Source organism: Leucoraja erinacea, chromosome 18, assembly GCF_028641065.1.
Source record: "Leucoraja erinacea ecotype New England chromosome 18, Leri_hhj_1, whole genome shotgun sequence".
In the NCBI taxonomy this organism is placed as follows: domain Eukaryota; kingdom Metazoa; phylum Chordata; class Chondrichthyes; order Rajiformes; family Rajidae; genus Leucoraja; species Leucoraja erinaceus.
In genome coordinates this window covers 205877-230000 of record NC_073394.1, presented here as the reverse complement: position 1 = coordinate 230000, position 24124 = coordinate 205877, and the positions used below count along the sequence as shown (strand labels likewise).

General features: G+C 57.7%; 3 protein-coding genes across 3 annotated transcripts in view; 2 read left to right on the top strand and 1 right to left on the bottom strand.

The window, feature by feature from the left end:
• Positions 1–11109, bottom strand: part of LOC129705537 (NAD-dependent protein deacetylase sirtuin-3-like) — a 17472-nt gene extending 6363 nt beyond the window's left edge. Inside the window, 3 exon segments of the mRNA XM_055649107.1 lie at positions 5444–5629; positions 9078–9233; positions 10969–11109. Coding sequence (XP_055505082.1) covers positions 5444–5629; positions 9078–9232 — 341 coding nt within the window. The 5' untranslated portion in view covers position 9233; positions 10969–11109.
• Positions 1868–3928, top strand: LOC129705541 (dispanin subfamily A member 2b-like). The gene is made up of 2 exons (XM_055649113.1): positions 1868–2131; positions 3634–3928. The coding sequence occupies exons 1-2, from the start codon at positions 1928–1930 to the stop codon at positions 3790–3792; spliced, it is 363 nt and encodes a 120-aa protein (XP_055505088.1). The 5' UTR covers positions 1868–1927; the 3' UTR covers positions 3793–3928.
• A 5-nt stretch (positions 11110–11114) lies between the features above and the next one.
• On the top strand, positions 11115–23326 carry LOC129705536 (26S proteasome non-ATPase regulatory subunit 13-like). The gene is given in 14 exon segments (XM_055649106.1): positions 11115–11183; positions 11186–11247; positions 15489–15567; positions 15656–15690; positions 16552–16607; positions 17244–17287; positions 17369–17455; positions 18033–18204; positions 18532–18611; positions 19590–19715; positions 20352–20414; positions 20942–21022; positions 22315–22431; positions 22706–23326. Coding segments are annotated over 14 exon segments (1134 nt in total). The 5' UTR covers positions 11115–11147; the 3' UTR covers positions 22802–23326.
• The last annotated feature ends 798 nt before the right edge of the window (positions 23327–24124 follow it).

Genomic DNA, 24124 nt, shown 5'->3' with positions numbered 1-24124 from the left:
GACCCGAAACGTCACCCATTCCTTCTCTCCAGAGATACTGCATGTGCAGCTGAGTTACTCCAGCATTTTGTGTCCACCAAACAGATAATAATCTGCCTTCCTGTTCTTGCCACCAAAGTGAATAACCTCACATTTATCCACATTATACTGCATCGGCAATGCACCTGCCCACTCATCCAACCTGTCCAAGTCACCCTGCATCCTCTTAGCTCACAGTTCACACTGCCACCCAGCTATGTGTCATCTGCAAATTTGCTAATTAAAAAATAGTTAAGACCAAAGTTGGACCCTTAAACACTGAAAAAGGTGAATTTATTATGAGGAAAAAGGAAATGGCAGATGAGTTGAACGGGTACTTTGGATCCGTGTTCACTAAGGAGGACATAAACAATCTTCCTGAGGATTGGTCCGAGTCAGCATGGATTTATGAAGGGGAAATCATTATTGATTAATCTTCTGGAATTTTTTGAGGATGTAACTAGAAAAATGGACAAGGGAGAGCCAGTGGATGTAGTGTACCTGAAAGCATTTGATAAGGTCCCACATAAGAGATTAGTGGGCAAAATGAGGGCACATGGTATTGGGGGTAGAGTGCTGACATGGATAGAAAATTGGTTGGCAGACAGGAAACAAAGAGTAGGGATTAACGGGTCCCTTTCAGAATGGCAGGCAGTGACTAGTGGGGTACCGCAAGGCTCGGTGCTGGGACCGCAGCTATTTATAATATACATCAATGATTTAGATGAAGGGATTCAAAGTAACATTAGCAAATTTGCAGATGACACAAAGCTAGGTGGCAGTGTGAACTGTGAGGAGGATGCTATGAGAATGCAGGGTGACTTGAACAGGTTGGGTGAGTGGGCAGATGCAGTTTAATGTGGATAAATGTGAGGTTATCCACTTTGGTAGCAGAAACAGGAAGGCAGGTTATTATCTAAATGTCAGGTTGGGAAAAGGGGAAGTACAACGGGATCTGGGGTTCCTTGTTCATCAGTCAATGAAAGTAAGCATGCAGGTACAGCAGGCAGTGAAGAAAGCGAATGGCATGTTGGACTTCATAACAAGAGGAGTTGAGTATAGGAGTAAATAGGTCATCCTGTAGTTGTACAGAGCCCTAGTGAGACCGCATCTGGAGTATTGTTTGCAGTTTTGGTCTCCAAATTTGAGGAAAGACATTCTTGCTATTGAGGGAGTGCAGCGTTGGTTTACAATGTTAATTCCCGGGATGGCGGGACTGTTACATGCTGAGAGAATGGAGCGGCTGGGCTTGTATACTCTGGAGTTTAGAAGGATGAGAGGGGATCTTATTGAAACATCTAAGATTATTAAGGATTTGGATACGATAGAGGCAGGAAACATATTCCTGATATTGAGGGAGTCCAGAACCAGGGGCCACAGTTTAAGAATAAGGGGTAAGTCATTTAGAATGGAGATGAGGACACACAGAGTTGTGAGTGTGGAATTCTCTGCCTCAGAAGGCGATGGAGGAATCTGAGGGGGAACCTTTTCACACAAAGGGTGGTGGGTGTATGGAACAAGTTGCCAAGGAAGCAGTTGAGGCTGGGACGTTTAAGTTAACAGTTCGGCAGGTACATGGATCGGCCAAGGAGGGATATGGACTAAACGCAGGCAAGTGGGACTAGTGTAGCTGGGACATGTTGCCCGGCGTGGGCAATTGGGCCGAAGGGCCTGTTTTCACACTGTATAACTCTACATCTGCTGCTATAAGTAAGAATATCATCATTCCGTTTCACGACCAATGACAATAAAACACTTTTGACTCTTGACAAAGTGAAAGTATGCATCTCCAATCTGCGTGCATGCGCTCGTTCCTCTCCACTGCCCGTTTTAACAGGGTGTGGTCTGTACAAAGTTCCTGCTCGCTCGCTCAACAGCGACAGAGAACCTCCCCATTGTCCGAGGTGTAATGGAGTCCAGAATGAACCAGATGTTGGTGGAGAATGATCAGCTGTCGCCGGACAGGGGCCGCTGCTCCGAGATTCCCGCCACCATGGTCCATATCGCCACTGAACCCCTGCCCGTCAAGGACCACTTCCTCTGGTCCATGTTCAACTTTGTTTACTGCAATTTCTGCTGTCTCGGTTTCATGGCGCTGGCCTTCTCCATAAAGGTGAGTTTGCGACTTTGAACGTTGGACGGAGGCAGTGGCTGCTTCATCAGCTGGGTCAGGGCCGGGGTCAGGGTCGTGCTCCTGTACTGAGGGGGTCACACTTACACGGGGGAGGGGGTTAGACCTTTGTCCACATTTGTGTGATCATTGATGAGGCCTGTCATTTTGTGGGGATAAACTCGTTCACAGCAGATACAACCGAAGACGCGTTTCCTGTTATCCAGTTAGAGGAAGTGTCTGATCGGCACGATGTAACCAGGGGCAGATTAGTGCTGGGGCTTCAGCGATTGATGCCGGCTCTCTGGATACTTTCAAGAGAGGTGGATGATAGGGCTCTTAAAGATAATGGAGTCAGGACATATGGGGAGAAGGCAGGAACGGGGTACTGATTGGGGATGATCAGCCATGATCACATTGAATGGTGGTGCTGGCTCGAAGGGCCGAATGGCCTACTCCTGCACCCATTGTCTATTGACATTGTAAGGAAATGTAAGGAACGAGGGTTAGGTGACAGATCTGCACAAAGATGATTAGACAAGTAGAGGAGAGGCAAGTGATTGCATATGTGTAAGAAGGAACTGCAGATGTGTTTACATGGAGGATGGACATAAAATACTGGAGTAACTCAGCAGGACAGGCAGCATCTCTGGAGAGAAGGAATGGGTTGTGGCGGCTCCTAAGGGTCGTGCCATTATACTGCCGAACCCCTCGGCACATGAGTGGTGCAGTCCGGAGGCGGCCCTCAGCCGGAGGGTTTAAAAGGCAGGGTTTGGGTGCCATCTTCCTCTGGTTTCGTCTTCCCTTCAACCGGGAGGAATAAAATAAAGGTGCTGCTCAAACACTGGACTTCGTGCCTCCTTTTGAGACCCACGCACCACAGGGTGACGTTTCGGGCTGAGACCCTTCTTCACTCAACCCGAAACATCACCCAATTACTATCCTCTTCTCTCCTGCATTCCTGGTAATCCAGCATTTTGTGTCCATCTTCGATTTAAACCAGCATCTGCAGTTGTTTCTTACACACCCATTCCTGCCCCACTGAGTTACTCCAGGGTTTTGTGTCTTATGAAGTGATTGCAGATGCTGGAGAAGAAATAATGTGCTGGGGGCAGATGGAGGAGCATCTTTTGTACATTCCCCCCTCAGATACTGCCTGGTGGGGGGGGGGGGGGGGGGGGGGGGGGGGTGAGGGGGCGAGTGATGAGGGGGCTACCCGCAGACTCAAGCTGGCAAATCATGGTACTTTACATTGGGTGGGAGCTCAAGGATGGATCCAGTCTCTATTTCCGAGTGTGTTATGCAAATGGTCTTTCAAAGCACCTGGCCTTTTCCTACAAGGTGGTGTTAGGGAAGTGTCCATCTGCTGCTCTGATGGACGGTGCTGGCTCCAGTTGGTGTTGAGGGTTTTGGGTCCACTGTTCCCGCTGACTGACGTTGCTGATAGCTGGAATGTCCGTGTCTGTCTCCCGCATTCTCACTGTTCCGTTGCTGTCTCCCTGCAGGCCCGAGATCGGAAAATGCTGGGAGATATTTACAGCGCCAGCCACTACGGTGCCACCTCCAAGGCACTGAACCTGGCCGCCACTCTGCTGACAATCGCCTTGGTGATCACCGTGGTTGCGCTGGCGATCAGTGGGGTGATCCATCTCTATCCCAGATGACGTGTCGTCGCGGCCAGCGATTCATCGAGAACAACTCTGGTTTCCTTCCCTCGCCCTGCTTCAAGTTTAATGTGGAGTTGCTGCTTCAAACTAGACCCCCCCCCCCGTGTGTTAAACCCACACTGCTGTCACCCATAGACCCCCCCGTGTGTTAAACCCACACTGCTGTCACCCATAGACCCCCCCGTGTGTTAAACCCACACTGCTGTCACCCAGAGCTGCTTTTGCTGCGTGGATTTCCAATAAATTACTGTCAAACTTTAAATGATTTTTACTTTCATGAAAGAGGCTAGGCACCGAATGGTCAGAGAATGGGCTCCACACCCCCACCTCCCTGCCGCCCCCGTCTCGGTGGTCTCCAGTGGGAAGTCCCTTTACATCAGAACCCTGGCTGGAGAGAGTGGCAGAGCTTGGCCGAGCATTACAGAGAGTATTCCCACACAATGTTTTTAAATTGGTGTGATAGGCTCAGGGGCCACGTGATTCTGTGGCTGGTAGCTCTATGTGTACATGGAGTGTTAGTTTAGATTCAGAACCCTAGCCTATTCTAGACATGTCTGTAAGCTCACCTCGCAGTAGCCCTTTAAAATAAACGCCTTGCCCGTCCAACCCCAATAGACAGGTTCTTGATCAGTAAGAATGTCAAATATTACAGGGAGAAAGCAGGAGAATGGGGTTGAGAGGGAAAGGTAAATCAGCAATGTTTGAAAGGCAGAGTAGACATGATGGGCCAAATGGTCTACCTTTCTACAACTGCTCTTATGACATAAAGATGAAGTTATGAGTTCTGGATGTAGCCCAGTCCATCACACAGCGCAGACTCTCCACCATTGACTCCATCTACACTTCACGTAGCCAATATAAAGAAAGATTTGATCCCCCCCCTGGTCATCCCTTCTTCTCCCTGCTCCTGACCGGCAGAAGATACAGAAGTTTGAAAGTGCGTACACCCACACTCAGGACCAGCTTCCTCCCCTCTCAGCAGGCTTCCATAAGCAAGGGTACTGTCACATTCACCTCAACCCCATTGTGGACAGTAGACTTTGTGGAGCTGGTGCCTACAATGCTGATCTATATTCTGCACTCTGTATCTTCACCTTTGCTCTACGTATGGTAGTCACAGAGAGATCACAGAGAGTGGTGAGGGGCAGGTTCAGAGGGCGGTGGAGGCCGGTTCTCTGGATGCTTTCAAGAGGGAGCTAGATAAGGCTCTTAAAAATAGCCCTATTTTTAATAATAGGGCTATTTAATAATAAATAGCCCTAGAGTCGGAGGATATGGGGAGAAGGCAGGAACGGGGTACTGTTTGGGGATGATCATCCATGATCACATTGAATGGCGGTGCTGGCTCGAAGGGCCAAATGGCCTTCTCCTGCACCTATTGTCTATTGTCTAAAAGTGTTTCCTCGTCTCCGTTCTAAATGGCTTACTCCTTATTCTTAAACTGTGGCCCCTGGTTCTGGACCACACACACACACCACACACACCACACACACTCACACACACACACACACCCTCCCTCTCCCAGGCATGGTCATCAGCCTTGGTCAAGTATGCAATTTCATTGGTTAATATCAGAGTTGGAGCCACCACTGTACAGCTGGCTGGCATCCTGCACTCCCCCTCACTCCCACACCTTGTTCCCGGTTACCTGAAGTCGGGTATCCCACTGGGGGTACTGATGCCCGCACCAGCCATCACCAAAATCTGCCTGCACTGCCCGTCCAGAATGAGCCTGGCCACATCCTGCAGGGTCTCCACCTTCTCTCCGTTGCTCTTCCCACTGGCCATGTATCGCACCGGAGGGAGCATCGGCAGACAACTCACCCCACAGTTCCTGCAGACACACAGAGGACATGCAGTTGCAGGTGTGTGGGCGGTGTGGGTTTGGCAGAGGTGTGAGTGGAAAGTGGTGTGTGTTAGTTGGCAGTGGGGTGAGTGGGCATTGGACAGGGTGAGTGGGCAGTGGTGTGAGTGGGCAGAGGGTGGTGTGAGTGGGCAGTGGGGTGAGTGGGCAGAGGATGGTGTGAGTGGGCAGTGGTGTGAGTGGGCAGTGGGGTGAGTGGGCAGTGGTGTGGGTTGGCAGAGGTGTGAGTGGGCAGTGGTGTGAGTGGGCAGGGGACAGGGTGAGTGTGGGCAGTGGTGTGAGTGGGCAGTGGTGTGAGTGGGCAGTGGTGTGTGTGGGGGCAGTGGTGTGAGTGGGCAGTGGGGTGAGTGGGCAGAGGATGGTGTGAGTGGGCAGTGGTGTGAGTGGGCAGTGGTGTGAGTGGGCAGTGGGGTGAGTGGGCAGTGGTGTGGGTTGGCAGAGGTGTGAGTGGGCAGTGGTGTGAGTGGGCAGTGGACAGGGTGAGGGGGCAGTGGTGTGAGTGGGCAGTGGTGTGAGTGGGCAGTGGGGTGAGTGGGCAGTGGTGTGAGTGGGCAGTGGTGTAAGTGGGCAGTGGACAGGGTGAGTGGGCAGTGGGTGGTGTGAGTGGGCAGTGGGGTGAGTGGGCAGTGGGGTGAGTGGGGCAGTGGTGTGAGTGGGCAGTGGACAGGGTGAGTGGGGCAGTGGTGTGAGTGTGGGCAGTGGGGTGAGTGGGCAGTGGTGTGAGTGGGCAGTGGTGTGAGTGGGCAGTGGTGTGAGTGGTGTGAGTGGTGTGAGTGGGCAGTGGGGTGAGTGGGCAGTGGTGTGAGTGGGCAGTGGTGTGAGTGGGCAGTGGACAGGGTGTGAGTGGGCAGTGGTGTGAGTGGGCAGTGGTGTGAGTGGGCAGTGGTGTGAGTGGGCAGTGGGGTGAGTGGGCAGTGGTGTGAGTGGGCAGTGGGGTGAGTGGGCAGTGGTGTGAGTGGGCAGTGGGGTGAGTGGGCAGAGGGAGGAGGGCAGGGCTACTCCCAGACTCCATACATGAACCACTGCATTCCGTCAGGTATATTTGATGACATGACAAACATGCAGAGGAGTAAATGTTTTGGAAGTTGTGGTCAGGAGCAAGGAGGTGAGACTGGGAGATGGGAAAGGTGCTGGTTGTGACGCTGGTCGCCGGAGGGAAGGAGGGAAGATGTGAGTTCATGTCACGGCCTGTCGGGAGCTCAGATGCTTCAGCGACTTCTAAAGGAAGAGCAAAGTGCAGAGGTCACACTAAGGTCACAGCGAGGTCACAGCAAGGTCACCCAACTCTGGGTAACCACAGCCCACGTGCCCCCACTCTTCACCACACTTTGGGCACAAAGGACAGCAGGAACAGCAGCAGGCCACTCGGCCCCTCAAGCCTGCCCTGTTATTCAATAAGCTCGGGGTTCAGTCCCAAGCATTGATTTCCTGCTGATTAAAGATTGACCTCACCCTTGATCTCAGGCAAGGATTCCCTGTAAAACATTCCCTCCATCCCTGCATCATTCCCTCTGTCCCTGCATCATTCCCAGTGATCTCCCTTCATTGGCAATCTGCCTCCCCTTTGCTGAGGGATCACAACTACACACAGTACATTAGGTGCCTCACCATTGTACTCCAAGCCTTTGTAATAAACGGCAGCATTCCATCGCCTTCTCCATGACCTGTTGTTAGGGTTGGTGGTGGAGGCAGTGACCATAGTGGCGTGCAAGAGGCTTTTGGATAAGCAGAGATATGCAGGCAGTGCAGGGATTATGGATCACGTGCAGGTTGAAACGATTAATTTAACTTGGCATCATGCTTGGCACAGACACTGTGGGCTGAAGGGCCTGTTCCTGTACTGTGTGGATGAATGTTCCTTGGTCGATATACAAGCCTGCCCTCCTACCCACCCTGTCCACAATCAGCACGGGAGCACCTCAAGGCTGTGTGCTCATCCCTCTGCTGTACTCACTCTATACTCATGACTGTATAGCCGGACATAGTGCGAACTCCATCATCCAGTTCGCCGATGACACCACAGTTGTGGGATGAATCACTGATGGGGACGAGTCAGAGTATCGACGTGAGATTGACCGATTGACCAAATGGTGCCAGCACAATAACCTGGCCCTCAACACCAGCAAAACCAAGGAACTGATTGTGGACTTTGGAAGGGGTAGAATAGGGACCCACAATCCCGTTTATATCAACGGGACGATGGTGGAAAGAATCAAGAAATTCAAATTCCTGGGCGTGCACATTTCCGAAGATCTTTCCTGGTCCCAGCACACTGATGCAATTATAAAGAAAGCACATCAGTGCCTCTACTTCCTGGGAAGATTACGGAGAGTCGGTTTGTCAAAGAGGACTCTCTCGAACTTCTACAGGTGCATAGTAGAGAGCATGCTGACTAGTTGCATTGTGGCTTGGTTCGGCAACTTGAGCGTCCAGGAGCAGAAAAGGATGCAGAAAGTTGTGACCACTGCCCAGTCCAACATCGGCTCTGACCTCCCCACCATCGAAGGGAACTATCACAGTCACTGCCTCAAAGAGACACAGAGAGTGGTGAATCTCTGGAACTCTCTGCCACAGAGGGTAGTTGAGGCCAGTTCATTGGCTATATTTAAGAGGGAGTTAGATGTGGCCCTTGCGGCTAAGGGGATCAGGGGGTATGGAGAGAAGGCAGGTACGGGATACTGAGTTGGATGATCAGCCATGATCATATTGAATGGCGGTGCAGGCTCGAAGGGCCGAATGGCCTACTCCTGCACCTAATTTCTATGTTTCTATGTTTCTAAAAAGGCTGGCAGTATCATCAAGGACCCACACCATCCCGGCCACACACTCATCTCTCCGCTACCATCGGGCAGAAGGTACAGGAGCCTGAAATCTGTTACATCCAGGTTCAGGAACAGCTCCTTTCCCACAGCCATCAGGCTATTAAACTCACCAACAAACAGACTCTGAACTGTAACAGCCTATTGCACTTTATCTGTTTATTTATGTGTATATTGAACTGAACTTCTGTATTTTTGCTTACAATATTCTGTTGTGCTGCAGCAAGCAAGAATTTCATTGTCCTATCTGGGATACATGACAATAAACTCTCTTGACTTGACTTGACCTCCAGCTACAAGGCAGGTTTAACCAGGCCAAGCAGTGCCCTGTAGAGGCACAAAGGAGACTGCAGGGCAGTGGGAAAAGACCAGGGGCTGTGACTAACTTCATTCTTTTAGTGAGAGCTGGGAGAAAAACAACCTGGTGTGAAAGTGTGTGTGGCAGCAGGCCAGGGTGTGACAAATCAGTAAGAGGGCAGTCCAAAGTTGAAAGGGCAGTCTCCAATGTCACTCTGGGTGTCATAAAGAAAGAGGAGACTACAAGTAGTTGAAGGAGTGACCACAACTCAGTGGTCAGAGTGCTGTGGGGATCGACATACCTGGAGGTCTTCCTGAGTGACCATCTGCCTGCATTGGTTTCAGACACGGGCTTAGCTTGGAAATGCTGGCAGCGGCTGCATGTGTACTGCACCTGCAGCGAGGCAGTGCGGCGCGGCGCAGTGCAGAGAATCCGAAGGCACGTTACGAAATGCATCCTGTAACCCGGAACAAACACAAGGTTCAGATACCAGAGAGTGTGGAGGTACTCAGTGGGGGGCAGCGTCCGCAGGGACAGGGGGGTAGTCATGGTCCTGAGGCCGTCACCCAATAACTAATAGTCAATGTTCTGTGTGGAGACCCTGCACCCTCAATAGTGTCTCACAGTCCTGCACCCACCTACACAGGACACGCCAAGTCCACAAACACAGGCTCACTCCACTGCAGTGTTAGTCAGCACTGGGCCACACTTACTGCCCCACTTGGCCCCTGGGCTGTCATTAACTCAAATACACGCAGTTTAAATTGACAGGACTTGGCTGATGCACATGTTGAATGTTGACCAGAGCCTTTGCAACAGAGGTGGGAGTCCGGACCCACACAGGGGGCAACAGGAAACATAGAAAATAGGTGCAGTAGGCCATTCTGCCCTTCGAGCCTGCACCGCCATTTAATATGATCATGGCTGATCATCCAACTCAGTATCCCGTACCTGCCTTCTCTCCATACCCTCTGATCCCCTTAGCCACAAGGGCCACATCTAACTCCCTCTTAAATATAGCCAATGAACTGGCCTCAACTACCCTCTGTGGCAGAGAATTCCAGAGATTCACCACTCTCTGTGTGAAAAAAGTTTTCTCATCTCGGTCCTAAAAGATTCCCCCTTATCCTTAAACTGTGATCCCTTGTTCGGGACTTCCCCAACATCGGGAACAATCTTCCTGCATCTAGCCTGTCCAACCCCTTAAGAATTTTGTAAGTTTCTATAAGATCCCCCCTCAATCTTCTAAATTCTAGCGAGTACAAGGCGAGTCTATCCAGTCTTTATTCATATGAAAGTCCTGACATCCCAGGAGGGGAGAGAGATGCTGGGAGTTTGCATTTACACCAGCGGCAGTGACAGACATTCGGCCCGTCCGGCCCCGGTGTTTACACAGGACCACGACAGATCCAACACTCCCCCTCCCCCCAGCGCGGCGCTCCCCACACCCCGCCCCCTCACCCCCCCTCCCCCAGCGCGGCGCTCCCTCACCCCGCCCCCCTCCCCCCAGCGCGGCGCTCCCTCACCCCGCCCCCCCCCCCCGCCGCTCCCTCACCCCCCCCCCCCTCCCCCCCCCCCGCCCCCCCCCCTCCCCCCCCCCCCCCCCCTCCCCCCCCCCCCCCCCCCCCCCCCCCCCCCCCCCCCCCCCCCCCCCCCCCCCCCCCCCCCCCCCCCCCCCCCCCCCCCCCCCCCCCCCCCCCCCTCCCCCCCAGCGCGGCGCTCCCTCACCCCGCCCCCCCCCCCCCCCGCCACCCCCTCCCCCCGCCCCTCCCCCCAGCGCGGCGCTCCCCTCACCCCGCCCCCTCCCCCTCCCCCCCCAGCGCGGCGCTCCTCACCCCGCACCCCGCCCCCCTCCCCCTCCCCCCCCCCAGCGCGGCGCTCCCTCACCCCGCCCCCCCCCCAGCGCGGCCCTCCCTCACCCCCCCTCCCCCCGGCGCTCCCTCACCCCCCCCCCCCCAGCGCGGCGCTCCCTCACCCCGCCCCTCCCCCCCCCGGTGCGGCGCTCCTCACACCCCGCCCCCCCCCACCCGGGCGCTCGGCGCCCGCCTCACCCCGCCCCCTCCCCCCCAGCGCGGCGCTCCCTCACCCCGCCCCTCCCCCCGGCGCGGCGCTCCCTCCCCACCCCCTCCCCCCCTCCCCCCGGTGCGGCGCTCCCTCACCCCGCCCCTCCCCCCGGTGCGGCGCTCCCTCACTTGCGGCGCTGGCCGTCACGTGCCAACAGGCCGACCGTAATAACGCAGTAACGCCGCGCCCGCTGATAGGCCGCCTCTGTAATGGACAAGGGCGGGACCGGCCCCTCACTGGGTGTATTACGGTAACAGCCGCCGCGCCTGCGCTAGCGGAAGCGGGCCCTTCACTTCCGGCAGCCATCATGCGGGATGTCAGCGCTTTCCTGCAGCAGCAACAGAGCAGCGCGAGACCACCGAGCTCGGCCCGCACTGGCACAGCATGGAGGAGCTGTACAACAAGAAGTGAGGCCCCCGCCCGGCACTGGCCCCGGCCCCGGACCCCCCGACCCCCGACCCCCGACCCCGACCCCAACACCCCCCCCACCCGGCCCCGACCCCGACCCCGACACCGGCCCGACCCCCCCGACCCCGGCCCCGGCCCCGGCCCCGGCCCCGACCCCCGACCCCGGCCCCTCCGCCCCGACCCGACCCCGGCCCCGACCCCCCCGCACTGGCACAGCATGGAGGAGCTGTACAACAAGAAGTGAGGCACTGGCCCTCGACCCCGACCCCCGCCCCCCCCGACACCGACCCGGCCCCCACTGGCACAGCATGGAGGAGCTGTACAACAAGAAGTGAGGCCCCGCGCACCGGCCCCGACCCCGGCCCCGACCCCGACCCCCGACCCCCACCGGCACCGACCCGACCCCCGCCCCGACCCGACCCCCACTGGCACAGCATGGAGGAGCTGTACAACAAGAAGTGAGACCCCGCACCGGCACTGGCACCCCCGACCCCGACCCCGACCCGGCCCCGACCCGACCCCCCCCGCCCGGCCCCGACCCCGACCCCGACCCGGCCCCGACCCCCGACCCGACCCCCGCACTGGCACTGGGCCCGGCCCCGACCCCCCCGACCCCGACCCGGCCCGACCCCCGACCCGACCCCGCACTGGCCCGGCCCCGACACCATGGAGGAGCTGTACAACAAGAAGTGAGGGCCCCGGCACCGACCCCGACCCCGACCCCCGAACCCCCGACCCCGACCCCCGACCCGCACTGCACAGCATGGAGCTGTACAACAACAAGAAGTGAGGCCCCGCACCGGCACTGGCCCCGACCCCGACCCCGACCCCCGACCCCCGACCCCCCCCGACCCCCGACCCCGGCCCCGACCCCCGACCCCCGACCCCCGACCCGGCCCCGACCCCGACCCGGACCCCGACCCGGCCCCGACACTGGCACAGCATGGAGGAGCTGTACAACAAGAAGTGAGGCCCCCGCACTGGCACTGGCCCCGACCCCCGACCCGGACCCCCGACCCGACCCCGGCCCCCGGCCCGACCCCCGACCCCCGACCCCCGACCCCCCTACCCCGGCCCCGACACCCCCCACTGGCACAGCATGGAGGAGCTGTACAACAAGAAGTGAGGCCCCCGCACCGGCACTGGCCCGACCCGGACCCCGACCCCCCCGACCCGGCCCCGACCCCCGACCCCCGACCCGGCCCCGACCCCCGACCCCCGACCCCGCCCCCGACCCCCGGCCCCGCCCCGACACGGCCCCCACTGGCACAGCATGGAGGAGCTGTACAACAAGAAGTGAGACCCCGCACCGGCACTGGCCCCCCCCCCCCCCGACCCCGACCCCCGACCCCCACCGACCCCCACCCCCCCCCCCACCCCCACTCTCACCCCCACCCCCACCCCGACCCCCCCCACCCCCCCCCCCCACCCCCACTCTCACCCCCCACCCCCACCCCCACTCTCACCCCCACCCCCACCCCCACCCCCACTCACCCCCACCCCCACCCCTCACCCCCACCCCACACCCCCACCCCCACTCTCACCCCCACCCCCACCCCCCCCACCCCCACCTTCACCCCCCCCCACACCCCCCCCCCACTCACCCCCACTCTCTCACCCTCACTCTCACCCCCCCACCCCCACTCTCACCCCCCCCAACACCTTCACCCCCACTCTCACCCCACCCCCACCCCCACCACCCCCACTCTCACCCCCACCCCCCCCTTCACCCCCACTCTCACCCCCACCCCCACCTTCACCCCCACTCTCACCCCCCACCCCCCCTCACCCCCACTCTCACCCCCACCCCACCTTCACCCCCCCCCCACCCTTACCCCCCCCCTCACCCTGACCCTCACACCCCACCCCTCCCCCACTCTCACCCCCACCCTCACCCCCACCCCCACCCACCACCCCCCACCTTCACCCCCACCCCCACCTTCACCCCCACCCCCACTCTCACCCCCACCCCCACCTTCACCCCCACCCCCCCTCTCTCCCCCCCCCCCAACTTCACCCCCACTCTCACCCCCCACCCTCACCCCCACCCCCACCTTCACCCCCACCTTCACCCCCACCCTTCACCCCCCACTCTCACCCCCACCCTCACCCCCGCCCTGACCCTCCACCAACCCCGCACACTACACCTCTCCCTAACCCTACCCCTAACCCTCACCCCCAACCCTAACCCTAACCCTAACCCTAACACTACCCCTGACCCTAACCCCCACCCTCACCCCCACCCTCCTCACCCTCACCCTCACCCTCACCCTCACCCCCCACCATTCAGTTAATAGTCTACTTTCCTGTTTTTGCCACAAAGGTGGATAACCTCACATTTATTCACATTATACTGTATCTGCCATGCATTTGCCCACTCACCCAACCTATCCAAGTCACCTTGCAGCCTCCTAGTCAAATTTATTTGTCACATACACATTTGAGATGTGCAGTGAAATGAAAAGTGGCAATGCTTGCGGACTTTGTGTAAAAAGACAAACAACCAAACAAACTACAAACAGAATGGAACAGAATCACATATTCTTTTACATTTTAAATATTATGGGCGGAAGGAAAAAGGGAAAAAACAGCAATATTAAAAAAAACAGTAGAATGGTACAGTAAAGTTAGTCCCTGGTGAGGTAGGAGTTTACTGTCCTAATGGCCTCTGGGAAGAAACTCCTTCTCAACCTCTCCGTTCTCACAGCATGGCAACGGAGGTGTTTGCCTGACTGTAGCAGCTGGATCCTAGCATCCTCCTCACAGCTAACACTGCAATGAATGTAAGATAGACCAAAAAGTAAAGCTGACAAAGGAAATAGGCCATTGTTAGCTGTTTGTAAGGTGAAAACGAGAAGCTAGTGCGACTCGGGTGGAGGAGGGATGGAGAGAGAGGGAATGCCGGGGTTACTTGGTGAGAAAAATCAATATTCATACCACTGGGCTGTAAGCTGCCCAAGAAAAATATGAGGTGCTGTTCCTCCAATTTATGTTTAGCCTCACTCTAACAATGGAGGAGGCCTAGGACAGAATGGTCTGTGTGGGAATGGGAAGAAGAATTAGAGTGTTTACAACTGGGAGATCAGGTAGGTCCAGGCGGACTGAGCGGAGATGTTCAGCAAAATCATCGCCCAGTTTACATGTGGGCTCACTGACTCTGAAAACTCTCCCCTCATTTCCCACAATGGCCCAGGATTCACTTGATCAGGTCTGGGTCCTCTGAGATCTCCTCCTTCTGTAATGTGGACTTCACTATTTACATCCTGGTGTTCCCAGTATCCATGTCTTTCGACATAGTAAATACAGACAACAAATATTCACTTCACTCTTCCTCCTCCATCTCCTGTGGCTCCACACATGGATGAATACTTTGTACTTTAATGGGCCCTGTTCTCCCGAGTTACTCTAGCCCCCACCCCCCATCGCCAGGCTGACGTTTGGCCTGGTCGGCCGGTGCCTCTGGGCTGAGCCCATGGCCGGGCCTTGTCTGGGAATGTTGGACCGGCTGCTGTAACTACCACACCGACCAGGTGGGGGCTGCTGTCGAAATGATGAGGCCCAGGGTCTCTCGGCCGCCTGGTGGCCTGTCCTGGCAGTGGGGACTGTAGGTCGATGGCATGTTCACTCTGCGGTTACTCGGAGCAGATGTGTGTCCATTGCATGTGGCATGTTACATTGTGTGGGACATTGCTGCCTTGTCTTGTATCCCCTGCATGTGTCATGTGCTGCTGCGTGTGTCACATGTTCCTATGTGGGAGGTTGCTGCGTGTCAGCCACATGCTTCACGTCAAGCTCGGTGGAAACTGCTATCCTAGTCCCATGTCTGTGTTCCTGCGTGTCTGGTCACTGCGTGGATGGCTGCTGTCCTAGCCTGTGTCTGCGTGTCCCCTGCATGTGTCATGCGTGGGAGGCTGTTGTCCTATCCTTGTGTCTGCCGTGTGTGTCACGTCATGCTCCCTCTGCATGTGTCACGTCATGCTCCCTCTGCATGTGTCACGTCACGCTCCATGTCTGCATGTGTCACGTCACGCTCCATGTCTGCGTGTGTCACATCACGCTCCGTGTCTGCGTGTGTCACGTCACGCTCCATGTCTGCTTGTGTCACGTCATGCTCCCTCTGCCCGTGTCACGTCACGCTCCGTGTCTGCGTGTGTCACGTCACGCTCCATGTCTGCGTGTGTCACGTCTCTGCGTGGGTCACGTGTGTCTGCCTCCCTCACTCTGTCCCGTTGCACCACAGGCTCTGGCACCAGCTGACCGTGGAACTGCTGACCTTTGTGCAGAATACCTGCTTCGCCACAGGTGACGGGCTGATCAAGGTAGGACCTCGTCACCCACCATAACCCTGACCCTAACCTGTCCAACCTGCTGTTGTTGCCGCTGTAACTGGGAATTATTCTCTTTCAGCTGTATGAGAATTTCATCGGTGAATTTGAACACAGGTGAGACTTTTATTGCTCTTCATTCATGAATATTACCGTTTTAAATTTATTGCACCATTTTTTCAAGGCCGCTCATTAAAGTTCAGATGATTATACAGGCTCTTGTTCCCACCTTGTCCATAGACTGGGATTTGCTCCCGATCCCTCTAAAGCCTTCCTATCCAAATATCTGGTCCAAGGCTTTTAAAAATCAAAATTGTACCGGCTTCTGCAGTTCCGCGAACAACTCATATGGACTACCCAATGAGTGACAAAGTTCCCTCGAGTATCCTCATAAATCTCTCCCTTCTCACCTGAAGTCTGTGCCCTCTACCCTTCTCTCCTATAGCCCATACCCTCTACCTCTCTCACCTGAAGCCTGTGCCCTTTAGTTTTAGAATCCTCTGCCCTGGGGGAATAGACTGTGAGCGTTTGCTTTATCCATGCCCCTTGTGATCTTGTACACCTCGATAAGATCACCCCCCTCAATGCTCCAAAGAAACAGCCTATTGAAAATGTCACAAACTTGAGCCTGCAAGCCCAGGTAATATCCTGGCGAATCTCTTCTGTTTAACAACCTTCCCAATATTCCAAATCCTTCAACTTGACTCACCGTTCTACATTCCTCCTTTCCTCTCCAAATGCCTTTAACGTTGTGATTGTATCTGCCACCACTTCATTCTCAAGCAGCTCACTCTAAATGTTCACCACTCTGCCACAGTTGTGCATGTGGTGAGTACTAGGTCCTTGAGCCCTTTCCCTGCAGCTCACATTCCCAGCGCTGTGCAGGAAATGCAGCTTCTCGTAGCAACGTTGCTTGGCAGGTGGGAGCAACAATCGGGAAATCGATATTGTGGGTTAAAGCCTTTGTAACTGTTACAGGATCAACCCTCTGTCCCTCGTCGAGATCGTTTTACACGTGGTGCGGCAGATGACGGGTGAGTGACTGGAGTGGGGGGAGGGGAGATGAGAGTGGGGGGTAGAGGCAGGGGAGAGGTGGGTGGGAGGTGGAGACAGGTGGTTGGGTAGAGGCTGGGGAGAGGTGGGGGGGAGAGGGTTGTGCTGGGGGGAAGTGGAGGCAGGGGGGTTGGGTAGAGACTGGGGAGAGGTGGGGGGGAGAAGAAAGTTGAGCTGGGGGGGGGGAGGTGGAGGCAGGAGGGTTGGGTAGAGGCTGGGGAGAGGTTGAGCTGGGGAATGGAGGGGTTAGAGTTTGGGGAGGGGAGGGGAGGTGAGCTATTCCATGTTGGTTCCAGGTGGGCTAACTCCACATTGAGCCCCTCACCTGGGCTGTTCCAGGTGTGCAACCACTGACATCTGTCAGGCTTTGAGATGTTGTGAATGCAACCTCGTCTACATATCCCCGGCAATCCTGACCCCTCTCGTTAATCCTCTCTCCACAGATGCTGCCTGATCGGAGTTGTTTGTGCATCTTCTGTTTACTGTGTGGTCTGGTGTTCTTCTGTTCCATGTTACCAGTGTCGCACAAGCAGGATGTGCTGAGGATTAACAATTTTATGTATCCTGTAAAGCTTAAGATGTTGATCACTTTTCTGAAGTTGTTTGTTTCACTGCAGATCCTAATGTGGCTTTGACATTTTTGGAAAAGACGAGAGAAAAGGTGAATTTGTTGCTTTCCACTGCACATGGTTTAGTAGGTATAGTACTATGATATTTATTTCACCAACTTTTCTTCATTCAGGTCAAGTCGAGTGATGAGGCCGTGATCCTATGTAAAACAGCCATTGGAGCGCTGAAGTTGAATGTGGGGGATCTCCCAGTCACCAAGGTAGAGTTACAGCAGATATTGTTCCCTGAACGAGCTGCAGGGTCAGTTAATCGAGTTTCTGCTGCAGGTGTGAAGCGAGTAGTTTGTGGTGAATCTGGAATTCATTGCCACAGACGGCTGTGGTGGCCACGGCAATGGGCATTTTAACAGCGGAGATTGACAGATACTTGCTTAATCTGGGTGTCAAACATTTTGAGGAGAAGGCAGGTGGGGGGAGGGGGCGGGGAGAGATGTAGGGCATATTCCATACCCGGGGGGGTGGGGGGGGGGGTGTTTGCAGGGCAGATGTTGGGTGTGACGGACCCGTGACCGTTGCGTGTTTATGCATGTATGACTGGGTTTGCGTGTTCATGCATGTGAGACGGATCCGTGCTCGTTGTGTGTCCATGTGTGTGACGGGCTGTGTGCCCAATGTATGTTTGTGCGGGTGTCAGACCAGTGTCCGTGTGTGTGCGTGACGTGTCCGTGTTGGTTCGTGACATGTCCGTGTGACAGGGTCCGTGTCCATGTCCGTGTGTGTGCGTGTCCATGTTCGTGTGACGTGTCCGTGTGCCTCACGCCACTGGTTTTGTTCCAGAAAACGATCGAGGAGGTGGACGAGATGTTGACCGCTCTGCCGGGCATCACCACGGTGCACGGCCGCTTCTACGACCTGTCCAGCAAGTACTACCAGATCGTCGGCAACTACGCCTCTTACTACCGCGACGCCCTGCGATTCCTGGGCTGCATCGACATCAAAGATCTGCCCGGTAACAGCAGCCCTCCCCCACCTCACTTGCCCACAGCCCCCCACGCCCAACCTCACTGCCCCCCCCCCCCCCCCACCCCACAGCTCACTGCCCCACCCCACAGCTCACTGCCCCACCCCACAGCTCACTCCCCCCAGCCCCCACCTCACTCCACCCCCACCGCCCACGGGTTTCACACGGGGTCTGGTCTAAACACGCGTGTGTATTCACACGGGGTCTGGTCTAAACACGCGTGTGTGTTCACACGGGGTCTGGTCTAAACACGCGTGTGTGTTCACACGGGGTCTGGACTAACACGTGTGTGTGTGTGTGTGTGTGTGTGTTCAGTGGCAGAGCACCAGGAGCGAGCGTTCACACTGGGCCTGGCCGGGCTGCTGGGGGAGGGAGTCTACAACTTCGGGGAGCTGGTGAGTAGATGGGGGGTGGGGCCACTGGTGGGGGAGTGGTGCAGGATTGGGTGACGAGGGGAGGGTGTGGGTGACGAGGGGAGGGTGTGGGTGACGAGGGGAGGGTGTGGGTGACGAGGGGAGGGTGTGGGTGACGAGGGGAGGGTGTGGGTGACGAGGGGAGGGTGTGGGTGACGAGGGGGAGGGTGTGGGTGACACGGGGAGGGTGTGGGTGACGACGGGGAGGGTGTGGGTGACGAGGGGACGGTGTGGGTGACACAGGGAGGGTGTGGGTGACGAGGGGTGGGTGTGGTGACGAGGGGAGGGTGTGGGTGGGGGTGTGGGTGACACAGGGAGAGTGTGGGTGAGGGGAGGGTGTGGGTGACGAGGGGAGGGTGTGGGTGACGAGGGGAGGGTGTGGGTGGGTGGGTGACACGGGGAGGGTGTGGGTGACACGGGGAGGGTGTGGGTGACACAGGGAGAGTGTGGGTGACACAGGGAGGGTGTGGGTGACGAGGGGAGGGTGTGGGTGACGAGGGGAGTGGTGGGTGACACAGGGGGTGTGGGGGACACAGGGTGTGGGGTGACGAGGGGAGGGTGTGGGTGGTGACACGGGGAGGGTGGGTGTGACACGGGGGAGGGTGTGGGTGACACGGGGAGGGTGTGGGTGAGGGTGGGGTGACACGGGGAGGGTGTGGGTGACACGGGGAGGGTGAGGGGAGGGGTGTGGGTGACGAGGGGAGGGTGGGTGGGTGAGGGGGTGGGTGGGTGACGAGGGGGGGGGTGTGGGTGACGAGGGGGAGGGTGTGGGTGACGAGGGGAGGGTGTGGGTGGGGAGAGTGACGAGGGGAGGGTGTGGGGTGGGTGACGTGTGGGTGAGAGGGAGGGTGTGGGTGACGAGGGGAGGGTGTGGGTGACGAGGGGAGGGTGTGGGTGACGAGGGGAGGGTGTGGGTGACACGGAGAGTTCTCTGACGCGGGGAGAGTTCTCTGTCCACAGTTGATGCACCCGGTCCTTGAGTCGCTACGAACCACAGACAAGCAGTGGCTGATCGACACATTGTTCGCCTTTAACAGCGGCAACGTGGACCGCTTCCAGGCGCTGAAAACATGCTGGGGGCAACAGGTGTGTGGGGGTGGGGGGGGCAACAGGTGTGTGGGGGGTGTGGGGGGCAACAGGTGTGTGGGGGTGGGGGGGGCAACAGGTGTGTGGGGGTGGGGGGGGCAACAGGTGTGTGGGGGTGGGGGGAAACAGGTGTGTGTGTGTGGGGGACAACAGGTGTGTGGTGGGGGGCCAACAGGTGTGGGTAGGGGGGCCAACAGGTGTGTGGGTAGGGGCAACAGGTTGTGTGGGGGGGGCAACAGGTGTGGGGGGGGCAACAGGTGTGTGTGTGTGTGGGGGGCAACAGGTGTGTGGGGGTGGGGGGACACAGGTGTGTGTGGGGGGCAACAGGTTGTGTGGGGGGGGCAACAGGTGTGTGTGGGGGGGCAACAGTGTGTGTGGGGGGCAACAGTGTGTGTGTGTGTGGGGGGCAACAGGTCTGTGTGTGTGGGGGGAAACAGGTGTGTGTGGGGGGGGCACAGTGTGTGTGTGTGTGTGTGGGGGGCAACAGGTCTGTGTGTGTGGGGGGCAACAGGTTGTGTGGGGGGGGCAACAGGTGTGGGGGGCAATAGGTGTGTGTGTGGGGGCAACAGGTGTGGGTTAGGGCGAAGGTTTGAGGGGGAGTGCCACAAAGTGACTGGTTTGTGTGGTTTGTTGTAGCCGGACCTGAGGGCCAACGAGCTGCGGCTAATGCAGAAAATCCAACTGCTCTGCCTCATGGAGGTAAAGTACGGGGAGGAGCCGGGGGGGTGGGGGAGTAGAGAGGGGGGGGGTGGGAGGGGGTTGGGGAGGAGGGGGGGCGGGGGAGTGGGGGGGTGTTGGGGGAGTAGGGGGGGCGGGGAGTAGGGGGGGCGGGGAGTGGGGGGGGTGGGGGGAGTGGGGGGGGGGGGGAGGAGTAGGGGGGGGGTGGAGGAGGAGGGTGGTGGGGGGGGGGAGGAGGGGGGGGGTGGGGAGGAGTAGGGGGGTGGAGGAGGAGGGGGGGGTGGGAGTGGGGGGGTGGGGGGGGGGGGGGGGGGGGGGGGGGGGGGGGGGGGGGGGGTGGGGGAGTAGGGGGGTGGAGGAGGAGGGGGGGCGGGGGGGCGGTAGGGGGGGCGGGGAGTAGGGGGGGGGGGTAGTAGGGAGGCTGGGGCGTAGGGGTGGAGGGGGGTGGGGAGGAGTAGGGGGGGGGAGGAGGAGGGGGGGGTGGGGAGTAGAGGGGGGCGGGGCTGACTCACATCCCCGGCTGAAGCTGCTCCGTTGCTGTTGTGTAGATGACCTTCACCCGCCCGGCTAATCACCGGCAGCTCAGCTTCCAGGAAATCTCGCTCATCGCCAAGGTCCCCGTCACAGAGGTGAGTGTGGGGGTCCCGCGGTGTGGGGGCAGGGTTTAGTGATGGGGGGTGTGCATTGCCCCGTGGGGTGAGTGACATCCACCTTGTGCTCCATCTGCAAGTGGAGTTGTTGGTGATGAAGGCGTTGTCGGTGGTGGCGGGGTTTAGAAGTGTGGGCGGGGTTTAGAAGTGTGGGCGGGGTTTAGAAGTGTGGGCGGGGTTTCATGGTGGGGGTGGTGTTTTGGGGTTGTGGGCGGGGTTTATGAGGTGGGCGGGGTTTATGGTGTGGGCGGGGTTTCATGGTGGGGGTGGTGTTTAGGGGTTGGGGTGTGGTTTTCATGGTGGGGGTGTGGGCGGGGTTTAGTGATGGGGGTTGTGTGCGGGGGTTTAGTGATGGGGGTGGGGGCGGGGTTTAGTGATGGGGTGTGGGGGCGGGGTTTAGTGATGGGGTGTGGGCGGGGTTTAGTGATGGGGGTGTGGGCGGGGGTTTAGTGATGGGGTGTGGGCAGGGTTTAGTGATGGGGGTTGTGTGCGGGGGTTTAGTGATGGGGGTTGTGTGCGGGGGTTTAGTGATGGGGGTTGTGTGCGGGGGTTTAGTGATGGGGGTTGTGTGCGGGGGTTTAGTGATGGGGGTTGTGTGCGGGGGTTTAGTGATGGGGGGTGGGGGCGGGGTTTAGTGATGGGGTGTGGGCGGTGTGATGGGGGGGGCGGGGTTTAGTGTGAGGGATGGGGGGGGTTTGTGATGGGTGGGGGCGGGGTAGTGATGGGGGGTGGGGGCAGGGTTTAGTGATGGGGGTGGGGGCGGGGTTTAGTGATGGGGGTGGGGGGGGGGTTTAGTGATGGGTGGGGGCGGGGGTTTAGTGATGGGGGTGGGGGGGGCGGGGGGTTTAGTGATGGGGGCTGTGGGCGGGGTTTAGTGATGGGTGGGGGCGGGGTTTAGTGATGGGGGTGTGGGCGGGGTTTAGGGGTGGGGGGGCGGGGTTTAGGGATGGGGGTGTGGGGGCGGGGTTTAGTGATGGGTGGGGGCGGGGTTTAGGGGTGGGGGCGGGGTTTAGTGGGTGGGGGGTGTGGGCGGGGGTTTAGTGATGGGTGGGGGCGGGGTTTAGGGGTGGGGGCGGGGTTTAGTGATGGGGGGGCGGGGTTAGGGGGGGCGGGGTTTAGTGATGGGTGGGGGGCGGGGTTTAGGGGTGGGGGCAGGGTTTAGTGATGGGTGGGGGCGGGGTTTAGGGGTGGGGGCGGGGGCGGGGTTTACTGATGGGGGGTGTACATTGCCCAGTGGGGTGAGTGACGTCCACCTTGTGCTCCATCTACAGGTGGAGTTGTTGGTGATGAAGGCGTTGTCGGTCGGGCTGGTCCGCGGCAGCATTGACGAGGTGGATGAGCGCGTGCACATGACGTGGGTGCAGCCGCGCGTCCTCGACCTGCAGCAAGTAAGTGGGGGGGGGGAGATTCTCCACAGGCCTGGGCAAGGGGGCCGGTAAACCCAGCCTGGGATGGTGGGGACGGGGTTGAGAGGGGTACAGATAAAGCCCAACCCCGGGGACGTGGACATTGCCATCACTTCACCAAACCTGACTTTGAGTTACAATGGCGATGTTGCAGTGGCAGCTTCTAGTTTCCCCGCTGTTCTATCTGTCCCGTTACCACCCCCAGCGTCCCGTTACTGCTGTGGTCGCAGACGCTAATCCCCGCACTGTTTTGCAGATTAAAGGCATGAAGGAGCGGTTGGATTGCTGGTGTGAAGATGTGAAGAATGTGGCGCTACTAGTGGAGCATCAGGCTCAGGACATCCTGACCTGACCCCCACCCAGAGGGGTTCACGTCCCAACTCCTGAAGCAACTGGTCACGCGGGAGGGGGGAGAGGGTGGGTGGTCTTGAGAGGCCTGGGGGGTGGGGGGGGGGGGGGCTTGAAGGGAGGGGGAGGGCCAAACTTGTCAAAGGTGGGTGTAGAATTCTAGTTTGATTTGTGTTCCTTGCCAAGTGTCCCAGGACAGTCAGAGACACACTGCCCCCTGGGTCAGAGACACACTGTCCCCTGGGTCAGAGACACACTGTCCCCTGGGTCAGAGACACACTGTCCCCAGGGCCTGGGCCTGGCTGTTGCTGAGACCCCCCCCCCCGTCACTGTCCTGCACCGCCTGCATTTCCAGCTGCTGGTTTGTGGATGGCTCAGTCTGGCTCGGCCTCTGCACTTTGTTCCAGAGCCCGGGACGTAACGCTCCCTGTTTTTAAAATGTTTTTTTAGATGTTAGGAATGAAGTGGGTGGGATTAATATTCACCGTCTGTGAGATCTCAGACTTTTAATAAAGTGTCACGCTCTCGATCCATGCCTCATTAATTAACACCAGAGCCGCGGTCCCCCTCCCTGTTCGAGTGTAGTGATAGTCTCTGCCTCCACAAACTCCTGTTCCAGCTCGTTCCATACACCCACCTCTCTCTGTGTGGAAACGTGCCCCTCAGGTTCCTAATAAATCTTTCCCCTCTCACCTTTCCCCTCTGATACTTGATTTCCCCAACTCTGGTTACATGGCTGCATTCACCCTATACCTACATGATGTTATACACTTCTATAACATCATGCAGTCCTACACTGCCCAGCCTCTCCATGCTGCCCGGCCTTGTTTTTTCCAAATGCAAGTGTTTCACCCTCTTCCCTCTGCCCCCCCCCAATGCGCACACATTTCTCCCCTGCCCCCCCCCCCCTCCATTACCTCCTCTCAACTATCACCCATCCCATTACCACGTCTCTATTATTCTCCCCCTCTTATCTTTCCTCACCCACCCATATCCCTCCCTCCGATTTTGATTTCACTAAAAAGGAGTAACTCAGCGGGTCAGGCAGCATCTGTGGAGAACATGGATAGGTGATGTTTCACAGAGTGCTGGAGTAACTCAGCGGGTCAGGCAGCATCTGTGGAGAACATGGATAGGTCACGTTTCAGAATGCTGGAGTAACTCAGAGGGTCAGGCAGCATCTGTGCAGAACATGGATAGGTGAGCTTCTTCAGACTAAATTTTACTTTTTCTCTTCTCTCTATAACTGACACCCTTTTATTTCCTTTTCATTTCTCGCCTTTGACACCTACTCTAACCATCTGCCACCCCCTCCCTCGCCTGTATT

Coding starts and splice junctions, on each gene's coding strand:
- LOC129705541 (XM_055649113.1), top strand. CDS start 1,928: ATGGAGTCCAGAATGAACCAGATGTTGGTGGAGAATGATCAGCTGTCG. Junction 2,132..3,633: donor CGCTGGCCTTCTCCATAAAG/GTGAGTTTGCGA, acceptor GTCTCCCTGCAG/GCCCGAGATCGGAAAATGCT.